Source organism: Phodopus roborovskii, unplaced genomic scaffold (assembly GCF_943737965.1).
Source record: "Phodopus roborovskii unplaced genomic scaffold, PHOROB, whole genome shotgun sequence".
Lineage (NCBI taxonomy): Eukaryota > Metazoa > Chordata > Mammalia > Rodentia > Cricetidae > Phodopus > Phodopus roborovskii.
In genome coordinates, this window is record NW_026126638.1 from 8,669,808 (window position 1) to 8,685,572 (window position 15,765).

At 45.4% G+C, this 15,765-nt stretch overlaps 1 protein-coding gene across 1 annotated transcript; it reads right to left on the reverse strand.

Moving 5' to 3' along the window:
- Positions 1–730: 730 nt before the first annotated feature.
- Positions 731–4,041, reverse strand: Mgp (matrix Gla protein). Its single transcript, XM_051173181.1, has 4 exons — positions 3,883–4,041; positions 2,566–2,598; positions 1,471–1,546; positions 731–1,084 (listed from the first exon to the last, which is right to left on the reverse strand). Exons 1-4 carry the CDS (start codon positions 3,941–3,943, stop codon positions 943–945), a joined length of 312 nt encoding a protein of 103 aa, XP_051029138.1. The 5' UTR covers positions 3,944–4,041; the 3' UTR covers positions 731–942.
- Positions 4,042–15,765: the final 11,724 nt, after the last annotated feature.

Genomic DNA, 15,765 nt, shown 5'->3' on the forward strand with positions numbered 1-15,765 from the left:
TCTACCCGCGGCTGTATTTCAGGTTCCTCGGACTGAGACCTTCCTTCCCAGAATGAGACTTGGGACATAAACACGCTTCACCTGTCTGAGGAACCTGACACCCAGGCTCAGGAGGGCCAGCCCCAAGACTATGGAGCAGTAACAATGGCCGAGCAGGCCCTGACCAGCTACACTGCTGAGGGGAGATTCCCACACCCATTGAGCTGCCTGCAAGCACTTAGTGGAGGGCTTTTCAGTGATGGAAATGCTTTGAGGTGTCAGAACTCCTGTAAGTAACCCCTCATCCATAGCCCTCTGTGTGACCCCGATAGAAGCTCAGTGGTTCACAGCCTTGGTCTGTGATGCGTTCTCTATCTGGGATGACTAGACGTGTGTGTGTGTGTGTGTGTGTGTGTGTGTGTCTAACGAGGGAAAGTCCTACACAATACCAGCAGATGTAGATGTTTAAAACTGGATTGCATAGACTGTTCACATATATGATTATGGACAGAGTTAGATCATATTCTGTCATTTTGTCCTGTGTTTCTACACGGCCTTGGTACAGAAATGATTTTTTTTTTTTAAGTACACGAGAGATGGGAAACAAAAGGGTTGGGTGAACTCTAATATCTGTGTGGTTATACCTCCACTCAACAGTACACACAAGATTAATATAACCTCCTCTTCTCAGTTAGGCCAGATGTGATTTCAATATTTTCGTATTCTCTCAGAGGAAACTGAATTCACAAAGTGAAAGTATCAAACCAGAATTTTATTATATATAAACACATTTCTTAACACTGTTCTTTTCTTCTTTCAACCCGGGGACAGGGAGGAGTAGCGTGGCCAGACAAGAGATCATGTAGGAAACAAGCAATGCGTATGTGTCTGTATACTTCGGTATTGCTACTGTAGGGGGATACAAAACGAGACTCAGGAACAGAATTTTGATTTCTTCTCCTCTTATTTGGCTCCTCGGCGCTGCCTGAAGTAGCGGTTGTAGGCAGCATTGTACCCGTAGACCATGGCATAGCGCTCACACAGCTTGTAATCATCACAGGCTTCCCTGTTGATCTCATAGGCAGGCTTGTTGCGTTCCCGGACCCTGGAGAGTGGACACAAGAGGCCAGGAATGAAGGGCAGGAAGTCGATGATGCAGCCAGAAAAAAAGAAAAGGCTGGGGGGGGGGATGCTGGGTAGAGCCCCTCCTCCCACACTAAGAGGTGCCTGAAGAGCAGGCGTGGGTGGGGGGGGGAAGAACACGTTTAGATTTTGTTATTGTTTTTATGAATAAAAGCAAAAGCTTCCGTTATGTTCCCTTTTCCTTCCTCTCCAAAGCAAAGTAGTTTCTAAATGCTCTTTTTTCTCTGTCTTGCTTTTCAACTCTTTGAGTTCAAGGCATAGAAATAGTGACTGAGTTATCCCCTACAGGGTTCAGTTCTGTGCTACCACACTGGGAAGGATGACTACCCATCAAGTTGGGGCACACACCTCTCTTGGGCTTTAGCTCGCCATCTCTGCTGAGGGGACATAAAGGTGTTGGCATTTCTCCTGTTGATGAAGGGACCTAAAACAGAAAATAAATGAATGTACTTTCATAGAAACATCTGATGGAAATATTCTGTGAATAGTCTGAGGGGAAAATATATCTGAAATCTCATTAATCTCTCTATATGTAACCAGAGGTAGGCAAATACACACACACACACACACACACACACACACACACACACATATATATACATTTTATAAACTGCACGAGGAAAGGAAGTAGAGAGCCATCTTTGTGTCTTGGGGACTTTTCACACGGGCCACACCAAACCTTATCTGTTTTGTCTTTCGGTAATCCTTTGCTACTTTTGTTAATACCAACTCAGGATGTCTTTGATGTATTTTAAGAGGAATCTTCTCACCATTTGGACCTACACAGTGGACCATAGGCCACCAGCACAGGGGCAAATGAAATGCTGTGAAAATGAGGAACAAATTAAGCACAAGGCCTGGTATGGGGTGCACACGCGTGATCAGGTGGGGGCAGAAGAAGGAGGTGTTTAAACTTATCCTCAGTTGTGTACTGCGCTGGAGGCCAGGTGGGTTACAAGAGACAGCCACCGAGTCAAAATTCAAACCGAGAAAACCCAGAAAACAAAAACCCAAACCCTTCAAATTAACCAAACAAAAATGTGACTGCTGTTCTGTCCCTGGCTGTAGCTGGGCTTTCCAAGTCTGTATACTCAGGCACGGAATCTGATGCTGACGCCTGTGGTCTCCTAGCTGGCTGCCCCCAATTCTGTGCTTTGTCAGCTGCCATTACTCCTCATTTTCCATTTGTGTGGCTGGTGTAATGTCAACGTGGAATTTCCTAGTGTTCTGGATACTGCTTAATGTCACATTACACGGTTCCAAGTGGGAACGCCGCTCACTCGGACAGTTTTAGTCAGGGGGTTTAAAAGCCCTGTGCTCCCAAGGAGGCCCGCTCCTCCCTGACCTCTCTGTCATAGACCTGGCCAGCACTTCAGTTTAAAAGAATAAGGTGTTGTTCTTTAAGGCAAGCAACTGGAAGAAGGCAGCTAAGCATTTACTTACTGATTTCGTAGGACTCCATGCTTTCGTGCGACTCTGCAATCAAAAGAAAGGCTTGTTTTAGGCTTATTTGTCACATGCTGTCATTGCTTAAATGTAGAGGTACAAGGGGAAAGCAGAGTTAAAAAGATGGGGATAGCGCAATTAGCAAGGCGCTTGTTATGAAATTCGAGTACTATAGGAGTCATGAGTTGCTTCTTTCTATCCTTGCATTGCGTATCTCCATCTTGTTCATCTTTCTGACATTTTCAGGGGCCGGTTTGAGAATAGAGTCAAGGAACTTAAAGGTGGGTATGAGGCAGCCAGGCTTCTCCAGGGTGGGAGATCCAGGGTGGTTATTGAGCCGCATGACCCAGACAGTTTCTGAGAGGGTTTGGAGCGGCTCTTAAGAATGGGTGTTAAATTGGCAGCCTCAGAAACCACCGGCTCCCTCTCACAGCACAAACTGGGAACAAAGCCAGGGTGGAGAGGACGTCAAAGCAATCGAGACTGCTTTCCATGTGTCTCCTGAACACAGCGGGCAAAGTGGGGGGTGAGAGGCTGTGTTTATAAGTGTCTGCCTGCCTGCAAAGTGAAAAAGGGAGGCGAGGAAATCAAAACCGTACACAGAATGTTTATGAATGGCTCCAAAGTCGAGAAACTTAGCGTTAGAGCTGCTCATACAGCTCGGGTTTAAAAACAACTAAATATGATCAACACAGTTGAAATGGAGTTATGGAAATAATTGGACTTCAAAGCTGTGAATAGATCACAGACGACTTAGCAACATATAGGTAGCAGTAAAACATATTCTTTGCAAGCAGTTAGGCAACTGACTTTTTCTTAAAAGTCAGCTGGAAAGTTTCTCTTAAAAATGAATCCACTGAATAAATGCACTAAGCTCATGGTATTTTCTGTCCCGAAAAGGGCTATCTCTAGCTAATACTTCCCATGCAAACTCATTTTCTTAAAGTAAAAGACTGGCCAAAGATCCGTAAACCATTAATACTCAAATCTGAATAAGCATTCTTCTTCTTCTTTTTTAAATGCTGCATTTGTTTACTGAATACACATTCTTAAAGATAAGACTACGGGGATTGGATTCCAGGTACGTAGATCCATCTCTCATCTGCTAAAAAGCTCACATGCAGGGGGATGTTTAGAATATAAAACATGCAATGGAGTGGCCAGTGACCGTGGAGACAGGGTTCATGATGCTCTGGGTTACTATAGAGATAGGGGAAAGAAGAAGAAAAAGCCAGGGAGACTGAAAGCAGAAGTGAAGGGCAGCCTGAGGCAGGAAAGGAAAACCCCAGGGACTGCAGGAGAGAGGTTTCTCACCGTAGCACAGGGCTGCCACAGCCAGTGCAGCCAGGATGGCCAGAGGGAGCAGGCTCTTCATGGTGTCCGAGTGTCCCGTGAGTCTGCCTCTGTGTCTGGTGCAGCAGCAGAGGGGAGAGGCTCCTACATGCTTCTGTGAAAGGCTGAGCTGTTTTTATAGGAACTTGAGCAGCTGAAGGGGGAGGATCCAGCAGCAGGGGGCTGGAAAAGGTGGGCTGGCTTGGCACTAAACTTGCCTTGGAACTTCTCCCAAGTACTCATTCCTTTCAAATAATATCTACACAACGTGGGCAGTTTCCCCTCACTCCTGGTCCTGGCTTGGCTAGAGCCGGATGCTATCCTGGTGCAGAAGTTGTGGCTACCCTGTGTTTGTGAGCCAGACCTGGGCATATGTCCACGGAGAGGGCAGTTGCCACAAACACAGGTTTGCCTTTCGAATTCCTTCTCTGATCTACTTGCTGGCCCTGCCCGCTGGCCGCTGGGGCTTGATTCACAGACAGAGCTGTAGTGTTCTCTTTGCTACCCAGATGGATGGAGAAGAGGTCCTGGGGGAGGATGGCCCTCAATCTCTATGCTGTGACAGTTTAGACATCTTCACAGTAAGGCACAATTTTAGACAAATCAGACATTTGCCTGGTAATAGACACTTGATGGAGTTTTCCAAGGGGTTGGAGGGGTAGAGATGTGGGTACCCTGATGTGGGTGTGCAGCGTTGTTCATTAGCTACACAGCAATCATCTTGTGACATTAGTGTAGTCTTATGTCTTATTGCTACTGATGGAGTGAGTGCAGCAGGGATAACGATACTCAATGTGTGTGTTCTCAAAGCACTGCTTTGCTACTGAGCCAGTGTTATAGACTGCCCATGAGCAAGATAAGGTGCATGAGACTACTTAGGTGCTGTGTGCTAGCTAGATCAGAAGGGTCCCTCCTCTAGGAGACAGACATAGCTCTGGAGTATGCTCTCCACCCCTGACTGTAATGTACTCTCCCACACAGGTCTCCACAAGTCTGCATTTCACTATACCATAATGTCTGGGAACTGTTGCTTATTTAACAGGAGAATTTCAATATGGCGCCTCTGGCGATGTGAAGGATTGCGTTCTCTCCCTTTCTTTGTGTCTTTTCTACCCCATGGTGTCTTGGCTGCTTGGAACCCATGGGTCTTCTTTACAGCCAATAGACTTGTGTAAGGAGTAAGGTTTTTCCCCTGCCATCGTACTTGTCCCGCTGCTGCGCCAGCCCCAATTAACACACCTGGACTCTGTATTTGATATAATGCTGTTGGCCAGTTTCTTATTGGCTAGTTCTGTATTAAGTATTAACTCATTTCTGTTAATCTATGTATTTCCACGTGGTCTTACCAGAGAGCAGGCTGGCATCCTGCTCTCTCCAGACTTTCCATCTTGACTCCTCCTTACTACTTTCTCTTTCCTCTTTGTCTCCTAGTCCCTCCTATCTTCCTTTTTTAATGATGGGAGATGTCATTCTGTAAATATGTTTCTCATGCTGGTTAATGAATAAAGCACTGTTGGCCAATAGGAAAGCAAGATAGGTAGAACTAGGAGACAAGGAGGATTCGAGGAAGTAGTAAGGAGGAGTCAAGATTAAAAGTCTGGAGAGAGCAAGACAGAGCTAGCCAATAAGAAACAAGTAACTGGCCAACAAAATTATATCAAATAATAATCTCTGTGCGTTATTTGGGGCTGGAGCGGTGGTGGGACAAGACCAGTGGTGGGAGGAAAAAACCTTACAGACTTGGGTCTCAGAAGCACATTCTAGATGATCTATGGCCTCCTCGGGGCCTTGGCATGAACCAGCAAAAAGACAGTGGGTATGGCCTTGAACAAAAAACCTTACAGACTTGGGTCTCAGAAGCACATTCTAGATGATCTATGGCCTCCTAGGGGCCTTGGCATGAACCAGCAAAAAGACAGTGGGTGTGGCCTTGAACTCACAGAGATCCATCTGCCTCTGCTTCCCAAGTGCTGGGCTTTGTGTGTGTGTGCGCGGCCCCCCCCCCCCCGTGTGTGACGTGTGTGAGCACCTGTGAAGGTCAGAGGGAAGTTTAGCAGCTCGTTCTCACCTTCCACCTTGCTTGAGGTAGGGGTCCTGTGAGCTTTCCAGTGATTCCATCTTCCTCTCCCACATTCTCGAAGGAGTGTTGGGATTGCAGGTGGCTGTGGGTTTGTAAACACTACTGATAAGCCACTCATAAAAACCATCAATGTTTTGGAATTCAGACTCCCGTAATTCCTGCTGTAATACCATTCCCTATGCAAATGTCATTTTGTTGACATCAACTCTAATCACGTGATCTTTCTGTTTGTTCCTTTGTGGTATTGGAACTCTACTGTAAGGCTGGCTTTATGCTAGCTAAGCAAGGCTACCCCTCTGCCACTGAACTGTATTATACACTCCAAGTTAGACACACACACACACACACACACACACACACACACGTATATAGTGTGTATATGTATGTATGTGTGTGTGCATATGTGCACCTATGTAGGTGGAGGCTAGAGGCTGACGTTAGTTCTCTCTATCAATCACTCTTCACCTTACTTTTTGAGACGTGGTCTCTCGCTGAAGCTGTAATAGCTGTAATTTGCTAATTTTGTTTAACTGGCTGGCCAGCACACTGTAGGGATCCTCCTGCCTCTGCCTCCCCGGCTCTGGCCTGACTGTTTTTTTTTTGGGGGCGGGGAGTTCTGGAGGATCAACACAGTGCGGTGTTGTACGGTTGCTCACTTGTAAGGTGAGCACTTCAGTGACTGATGTATTTCCTGAGGTCCTAATACATTCTCTTAAAGAGGACTAGGACCTCCCTGTAAACAGGCAGGGACTCTGCATTGCAAGGGGCCCAGACTGATTCATCCAAATAAAGAGAGAAGAAGGGAAGCAGAAAGGAAGTGGAAAAGGAGGCATGAGAGGATCATTGGAGATCTGGGGTTCCTGGTGAGTCTTAGGTAGACTTTGAGTCCAGAGATGAAAACCTCTAAGATACCCTTGGAATGTGACATGTACTAAAAATGAGACATGAGGAAGGCAGGAAGCTACCTTTGGTATTGATAAGATTGTTTGAGATGATAAGTCATCACTTGAGAATCACCAGTAGTTATTTGAAGTTTCATAATTAATTTTGGGTGACAGTATGCATTTTCCTAACAGCTAACTTATAAATTTTGAATCACCCAAAGTTCCAACTTATGTATGGACTGAAGTAATTGTGACAAACATCTAGAGAGCTGTTTCTCCTTAACCCAAGAGAAGTGCTCCTTAGTAGAGAGAATGGTAGACACTCCCAGGAGTATCTGCAAAAGTATAAGGCAGCCACATAGTGCTAGTTTTCCTAACTTACTGAATCTCCTTGAGCATGACGGTCAGGGTGGTAACCAGGCGACAGAGGTCACAGAAGAATGCAAGATCTCCCAACCCCACTCTCAGGAGGAAAACAGAACCTCATCATCTAGCCAAACATCAATTTGCCCTTCCATCCATCCGCCCATCCATCCATCCATCCATCTGCCCATCCATCCATCCATCCATCTGCCCATCCATCCATCATCTATCCATCCCTCCTCCTACCACCCACCCACCCACTGTATTGAGTACTTTATGTGCAATTCTAGGATGGAAATACAGGGAAGAGAAAGATACTACTATGCTTCCCATCCTTGTGCATTCAGGAGCTTCCAGGATACAGATTTAATTAGTTCTCCTTCTATTTAAAGTCCATTTCATAGCTGGATGGCCTCAGAGAAGACCACATGACATGCATGACCTTTCCGATGGCACCCAGTGCATCTGTACCCAGGCAAGAGCAGGGAGAGAGTGGAAGAAAGTTGCCAGCAGCTGCTGGGGAGGAGACACTTTCCAGAAAAGCACATTGGAAGGCATTCCAAACAGTTTCAGTAACGACACAGAGATTACAGAATTATGTTTTCTCTACTAACCCTACACCCTCACTTTCTCTTCTTGCTTATCTTTTATTTTCTTCAGACGGTTAAGCATTTTGTGTCTGAGAAATTTTCCTGGCCCTAATAAAATAAAACTAAATTGCTGTCCCACAAGAATCAACACTATCTGCAGAATATTGATTTTATGAGTGATATTTTTTTTGTGTGTGTATGGCAGAACAAAAACTGTTATTCTTTCCAGTAAAGGGAAAAGAGAGTGAAAGAGAGTTAGCAAACTTCAGTCCTGAAGATAAAAACAGAAGTCACTGTTTGGGACATTGAAAGACAATGTACTGAGAAACGGAAAGGAGCCAACATTATGAACTCTTAAATCTATTCTTTTAAGACACATTTCTCAACCTTCCTAATGCTGTGACCCTTTAATACGTCCCTCATGGGGTGAGCCCAACCATAAAATTATTTTCATTGCTATTTTATAACTGTAATTTTTCTACTGCTGCGAGTCATAATGTAAACATCTGTGTTTCCCGATGGTTTTAGGTGACCTCCACCAAGGGGTCACTAGACCCCCACAAAGGGTTCATGACCCACAGGTTGAGAACCACTGCTTTAGCACACGTTAGTTGAATAGATCCTGTGTCTCTGACTTCTTACCTAATTGACTTAGTTTTCCAGACACAGAATCCTTTTCTTGAGTTGTCTAAGGTGAACAAGTGAGAAGCACTTGCCCGTGTCAGGCAGGGGTGGGTGTGTGAATGACCGGGCGCCAATGTTTCCAGAGAAGGGTTAAAGCGATGGAGCTGCTGGTTGGGACAACTGTACTTTTTCTTTACCCCGTGTTGTATCAGCCACGTGGTTCTTTCTTGAAAATTTCCTTCTTCAGGAACGGTAGTGCTGCAGGTAGGGTGGGGTTGTAGGGAAGGCCCACGTGAAAGGCTTGTCCTTAGAGTGGTGCCAGTTCCAAGTGCTGAGACCTTTAGCGGTGTGTGTGTGTGTGTGTGTGTGTGTGTGTGTGTGTGTGGATGCTCAGGTCACCTGGGGTGAGGCGGGGGTGGGGAGTACTGACATGGGGGGTTGGGGACCCTTTCCTTCCTCTGTCACTCCACTTCCTGCTTTGTCAGACAGGCTGTTCTGTCCCACCACACACTCCTGCCACGAGTTCTTACCTCCTCCCAGGCTCAAAGAAACAAGGCCAGCTGACAGACCCAAACCTCCAAAATGGCAACTCAAAATGAACTCCGTGCAAGCTGAGTATTTCGGATGTTTTGTGGTAGTGAGAGAAACTAACTGACACAGAGAGGGAATACCAGATAAGAATTACTCCACTGTTCACATGGCAAAGGGACTCGGCGAATATGGCTCCCATTATACATACAATCATTCAACATCCCCCAAGTTTCTGGCATATGCTTAAGCCACAGACTGTGCCCATAGAGCTAAGAGAAAAACCAAACAAAAAGATGTGCATATTAAAAATAATACTTTCCTTGATATCTTTTAGAACAGAACATCAGGAATTGAAGACTTATACGTTACCATGGAAACCCAGAAAATTAAAATGACTAATGAAGCAGAAAGAGGGGAACTCGGCTTTGGGCCCCGAACCCGCATCTCCACCCAGTACCCTGTTTTCGTCTGCCCAAGCATGTTCCAGTTTAAATATGCGGCATTCCAAAAACCTTTCAGCTCACTTCAGGAATCACCATGTGTGTCTCCTCCCAGTCTGGGACTCATGTTTGCCTACTGTCATCCGACACTAGCTCTCTGGTTGGCGTTCCCAGCTGTTTCTCAGCGCCTATAAAGCCAGTTTCTACAGTTACTTAGACCTCAAGGAAGGACAGGGGGAATGTAGACTTAGTTTACAAAGTGCTCTTTCAAGGCAAAGCAAAATTGCAGGTTCAGCTGCCACTCTTGGCTGGTGGTGAAGGGAAGGATGGCTCTCTGCTTACTCTTTCGACCCTAGCTGTTTTTTCTGGAAGAGAGGTGATGAAGAAGAAGCCTGGGGACTTTTTCCTATGGAACTGTGGTCCTAGCTGGAGACCAAGGCATGTTATATAAGCTCTTTGCTATTGTTGGAGTCTCTGCTCCATCCTCAGTGCATCGTTCCAGTCAACTAAGATAAAACTGCTTCTTCCTTTGCTGGGGAAATCCATCACCCCAGAGGATGGAGGGATCGAGGATGCGCTTGACGACCGGCACATTTGGGAGAGTTAGAGGTGGTACACTTGGTGAGCTGAGGGATGCAAGAGACAGCAGCCTCACCCAGTGCTGTAGAGACAGACTGGGACTATGTTCCTCACTTAAAAACCCATGAAGGAGAAGGACCATCTTCTTACCCAGTTGCTATCCGCAGAGTGTGTGTGTGTGTGAGCCCTGTGCATGGGAGGCTGATCCTGAAGGATTGTGACTTAAAGCCAGAGCTATGTAGTTAGCCTGGGTCTAAAACAAAACAACAAAACAGCCCTGGAGGACACAACAGGATGGAAATGATAGCATTTTATATAATGCTGACTGAAAGCAGCTTTAAGAAACATCCTTAAAACAAAACAAAACATTAGAAAGCTTCCCCTGCCTTCCCTCCATCTTTTGCCCTCTCAGTACCTCTAGAAACAGCCACCACACCCGCGAAACTGGGCCCTGAAGGACAGGCTTCATAGACAGTAACACCTCCTTGGCTAACACATGTGGCTTGGGAGATAAGAAAGCCTAGATTTGGACATGAATCCTGGCTCTCCCATCTGGTTTTTGTGTGACATTTAAACTCAAGAGCCTCTTGCTTAATAAGCAAGACTGGCGATTATAACATGCAACTCTGAAGAACATTGGCTAGGTTAAATAGGAGAGTACATATAGAGTTACCAGTTTAAATGCTGACATGAGAGATCATGGAACACACATGCGCGCACACACACACACACACACACTACTGAAACAACAATAACAACAAAAATGTCACTTGCTCAACCCCATCAAGAGTCGCCTCCCCTTTTGTCCCCCACCTCTCCTTCAGTACTTGGGGAATAGACCACTGGTGATAAGTAAAACAGAGGGAAAAAAATACAGAAAATAGATCTGGAACATTAGATCAGCGTGGTCTCATGCAGTGAATAATGAGGTGCACTCTGGAAATCCTGCTTTGTTCTGACACCGCCCCTCCTAATGTGTGCTTGAAAACGGAAAGGCTGGGCTAGGCTGCTATAGTTTTGGCCTTCTAAATTATTCAGTCTTGAAAGGATAAACAAGCTGGAGAGACAATTCTATGAGCCAAGGCCTGAAGGAACACTCGGTTCTTAATACAGTTTCTCAAGGTCATTCATGGGCTGCCTGCTGTTTGAATGTCTGCACCTCCGCCTGCAAACCGACAGCAAGACGGCCTGCAGAAATCCCATGCAGATCTCTGCCCACCCATACGTTAGATCCCCTGACACTTTCCAGTTGATGAGAGGCTTTGAACTCTGTGCTATAAGAAACACACTCTTTGCAGCCAGGGCTGGATCCCTGAGATAAAACCTTTTCACAGAGAGATCTAAAACCCTGTAAGTCACCTCCTTGGCTACATAGCGTAAATTACTGCAAGCCAAGAGGTGAGCCGGAAGCCAAGGGAGGGCTCAGAGGTAGCATTACAGAGTTAGTATTAAGCATGATAGACTACAGGGGCTCGCACTTGCACATTGAGCTGAGAAGTGAACAGGCCTTTCTTTCCGCATCCGAGTTCTCCCTGATAGAACTAGGTGTGTCCACATCCCACACCCGAGGTCTCCCTGTCCTCTGGAGCTTGTGTAGGAGTTCCATTATCACTGTTTGGTTGAATTTGGGCGGCCTCCAGGCTGCCTTGAAGTCTTTCAACGGAACGTTCTTTGAGTTTCCTGTTTTTCCTCTATCCTCTGTTACTTATTTCCTGACATAAGTTTGGAAGAAATTCTTATTTTGTTGAGATAATGAAAGCCAAGCATTTGCCAGGATTCTTTGGGCAGGAGATACATAAGAGGGAGGATGGACGAGACCAAGGGAAGGGAGAAAAATGGATGGGGACAGGCCACAGTGTGATTCCTTTCTTCACTTGCTCTGTTTTGAGAGAGCAAGAGAAGGTCTGTGGTGCCGGTGTGGCAAGGGGCTGTGGTGCCTGTGTGGCAAGGGGCTGTGGTGGTGTGAATGAGAGTCTGATGTGGATATTTGTTGATCTATTGTTCTACCGCACTGTGAGTGAGTTCCCTGAAGATAGCCTCTGGACCACATTCATCTTCATTCATTTTATTTTAGTTTTAAGTTTTTGAGACAAGGCTTTGCTATATAGCTCAAGCTGACTTTAACCTCAGAATCCACCTGCTTCAGCCTCCCAAGTGCTGAGATTGAGGTGTTTGCCACCAGGACAAATCTCACAGCAGCTATGCGTTGCTTCCTGAACCCAAGCCAGCACGGCTCTCAGCTCTGTGAGGGCATAATGCGAGACTGAGTCAAGGGGCTCCAATATGAATTTAGCAGAACTAACTAGCCTCTATCATCTTTCCACGCCCCGTTTTTATGAGTTTGTTTGCTTTTTGAGATAGGGTTTCTCGAAGACCAGGCTGACCTTGAACTTGGTGTGTAGCCAAAGCTGGCCTTGAGCTCTTGGTGCTCCTGCCTCCAATCCAAGGGCTGGAGTTGTTGGAATGTATCCATATGCGTAGGTTTTGTTGTTTTGTTTTGATTCTTTTCATCTGGGAGAATGGAGGTGACCGTGAGAACACAGCCATATACTGTAGTGGGGATGGGGGGGGGCAACACATCTGTAGAATGGTCCATGGAAGCAGTTACTATTATTTCTAATTGGCCATGTGTATTCATTTTCTAATGCTGTGATAAAACACCACGACCAAGGCAACTTACAGAGGAAAGGGTTTACTTAGGGCCTACAGCTTCAGGGGGATTGGAGTCCATCGCCATCGTGGTCATGCTGGGGAGCGTGGCAGATATGGTGCTGGAGCAATGGCCGGCCGAGTGCTCGCATCTTGATCCGCAAACGGGGAAGCAGAGAGCACATTGGGATGGGACGGGGAGCCTCAAAGCTTGACCCCGGAGACACACCTCCTCCAACAAGGTCACACTGGCTGACCCTTCCTAAGCAGCTCCACCAACCTGTGTCCAGACACCAAAGTTACTCAGATTCAAAAGCTGCTGGGGCCATTATGTGACTCCAGGTAAGTCCTGGTTGTAACGCGAGTGACAATTGTTCCATCACTTGTTGTAATGACTCAGTGAGATGAGCCTTGTGGAATGTCAGGAGTGTGTGTCATGGTTAGTGCCCATTGAGTGACAGCCCCCCTCCATTTATGCCCAGTTATCTTTCCCACTGGAAACTTTCACTATTCTCTTCCTGGAACACTTCCCTGTGGCGGACTTGCACTTCTCCGTTGGTTGTCTCATCCCTTTTCAGTTTTTTTTTTTTTTAAAACCATCTTCTTCCCGTTTTCTCTATCTCTATGGCAGCCTCAGCAACTCGTTTCCCCTGCATGTGTGTCTACGCACTATGTGTGTGTCTGGTGCCTGGAGAAGAGAGGAGAAACTATGCCTCTCCCAGGTCTGTGGTTAAGATGGTTGTGAGCTGGCCGGTGAAATGGTCACTGTTGGAGATACTAAATGATGACATAGTGTGCTAGCTTTGTTTGTCTTTTCTTATGTATCCACCCAACTACTTAATTAAATGACTGTCCTTATATGAAATAGCAATATTCCTGAAGTTTTTAAATAATAACATTGGAAAATTAAATTATAATGTATACTCTGTCTTTAAGGAAAATATTAATGAAACCTCTAGAATAGTAAGAATTCTACAAAATGGGCATATTACTTTGAAAAAATTTCCTTACTGTGTTTGGGATGTCAATTATTCCAGGTATTTTTCTTTACATCTGGTGTCAGAACAAAATATCAGTATGTTACAGATATAATAAGTTCAGTGGGGGAAAAACTCACAAATTTATGCATGATGGTACAAGCCTATAATTCAAGAACTTAGAGGCTGAGGCAGGAGGATTGCTATGAGTCTGAGGCCAGCCTGGGATACAGTTGAGTTCCATCATATCCAGAACTACATAGTGAGATCCTATGTAAAAAAAATTATGTCTATCTATGTATCTATCTAGCATCTATCTGTTTTTATCATCATTATCTATCTATCCATCTATCACCTATCCATTTATCATCTATCTTCATCATCATTATCTATCTATCTATCTATCTATCTATCTATCAATCATCTATCTATCTGTCTATCCACCTCTAAATGTTTGTGCGTGGAGCTGGAAAGATGGCGCAGTGCTTAGGAGTACTTGTTGCTTTTACAGAGGACCTGAGTTTGGTTCCCAGGCTATGTCTGCTTATAACCCCAGCTATCCATTGCTCTCTTCTCTCCTCTGAGGGCACATGGTGCATATAAAGTCACACAAAAACACATACGCACATACAATTAAAAAAATAAGCTTTAAAATATCAGTGTATACCATTAGTGAGACTTTTCTCCCCCTAAGATGTTACTTAAACCACAGTTTAATGGACAGGCTATTGCCCACTCATGTACGAATTGACTCAGAATCACCGAAAGGCTTTAATATCTTCTTATTTTGATCTTAATCTCAGGACACTGGAGATGCCTCGGGGTTCTCTCAGCGCCCTGTGTTTGAGTCAATCTAAGCACCCACCACGCGGGAACGGTTCCTGCCAGCCAGCCTCGCCGGGGCTGCCCCTGTCCTTGTGCTGATGCTCCCTTCCCGTGTGACAGGAGTACAGTGAGACAGGTTTTCCACTTCGAACCTGTACAGGAAAAATCCCAACCAACTCTGCTGGCCCGGGAAGGGGTGAGTGCAGTACAGATACTGTAAAGATCAGATGCGGGACTGAGAAATTCACGTTCAGCTGCCAGTTTAGCTAAGGACAGCACTGGCCCCCATTTGTTCCAAGAACATTTTTTGTTATTGTACCATACCCCATTAATTTTACTTCTGGCAACAAAACATGAAGCATCTAGGCACCACCGTGGTATAGAGACTAGCCAACATCTGCAGCGGAGTTTCTCCTCATCCCCAGGATCCTTTGGCTCCAAAGCACATATCCTCAGTAGTTTTCAGCTCTGGTCCTGGCCTTGTGAGAAAGTTCAGATGGCTTTGGCAGCCAGGGATGAGGAGTGCTGAGGTTTGTTCCAACAAACACACCACAGATCCTTGGGAAAGGATGAACATGGCAGGAATTTCTTCTTTTCAGTTACTTTAAATGTGATTGGAAAAAAAATTGCATTCATAAAGAACGCAGGAACTTTGGGAGATTCACATTTTCTTTATGAACTAATTGTAAGTTGCCTGTAGACAATGAATTTGTATTTTTCCTTTTCACTTGAAAGTTGCGTCTTGGTCTCTGGCGAGTGGATCAAGCCCAGGGAAGGCCTCACACAGAAGTATATGTGTAGCATGAATTGAACGGAATGGGATCTAAATAACGTAAGTCACGAAGTCGGGAGTGAGGCTGGGAAGAAAAGGGGTGAATAAGATTGAACTACAGTGTCCCCAAATTCTCAAAAAGTTAAAAAAAATAATAATAGAATTTAAAAAACAGTGCCTTGTTTTAAACTATGTGGTATAGGCGAGAAGCTTGCTTGGGGTGGACCAGGGATGGAGAGAGAGAAAAGAAAGGAAGAAAACACTACTTAGTAAGTATTGATTATTTGTGGTTATACAGTGAATTCACAGAGATTCACATTCTTCTCCCTCCCAAGACCTAGATTAAAGGTGTGTACTATCACACCCAGCTTAAAAATGTTATTACATTTGTTTGAGTGTGTGTGTGTGTGTGTGTGTGTGTGTGTGTGTGTGTGTGTGTGTGTACACCGTGGCATGCATGTGGAGGCCAGAGGACACCTTGCATGAGTTGGTTATCTCTTTCTACCAAGTCAGTCTTGTGCGTGGGGATGCTTCTCCTTGGTTCTGCACTG

What these genes read in the sequence shown, in the direction of transcription:
- Mgp (XM_051173181.1), bottom strand. Translation starts at nt 3,943, where the DNA reads ATGAAGAGCCTGCTCCCTCTGGCCATCCTGGCTGCACTGGCTGTGGCA. An exon ending in TGTGGCAGCCCTGTGCTACG is followed by an intron (nt 2,599 to 3,882) that starts GTGAGAAACCTC and finishes TTTTGATTGCAG; the next exon opens with AGTCGCACGAAAGCATGGAG. An exon ending in CATGGAGTCCTACGAAATCA is followed by an intron (nt 1,547 to 2,565) that starts GTAAGTAAATGC and finishes TTTCTGTTTTAG; the next exon opens with GTCCCTTCATCAACAGGAGA.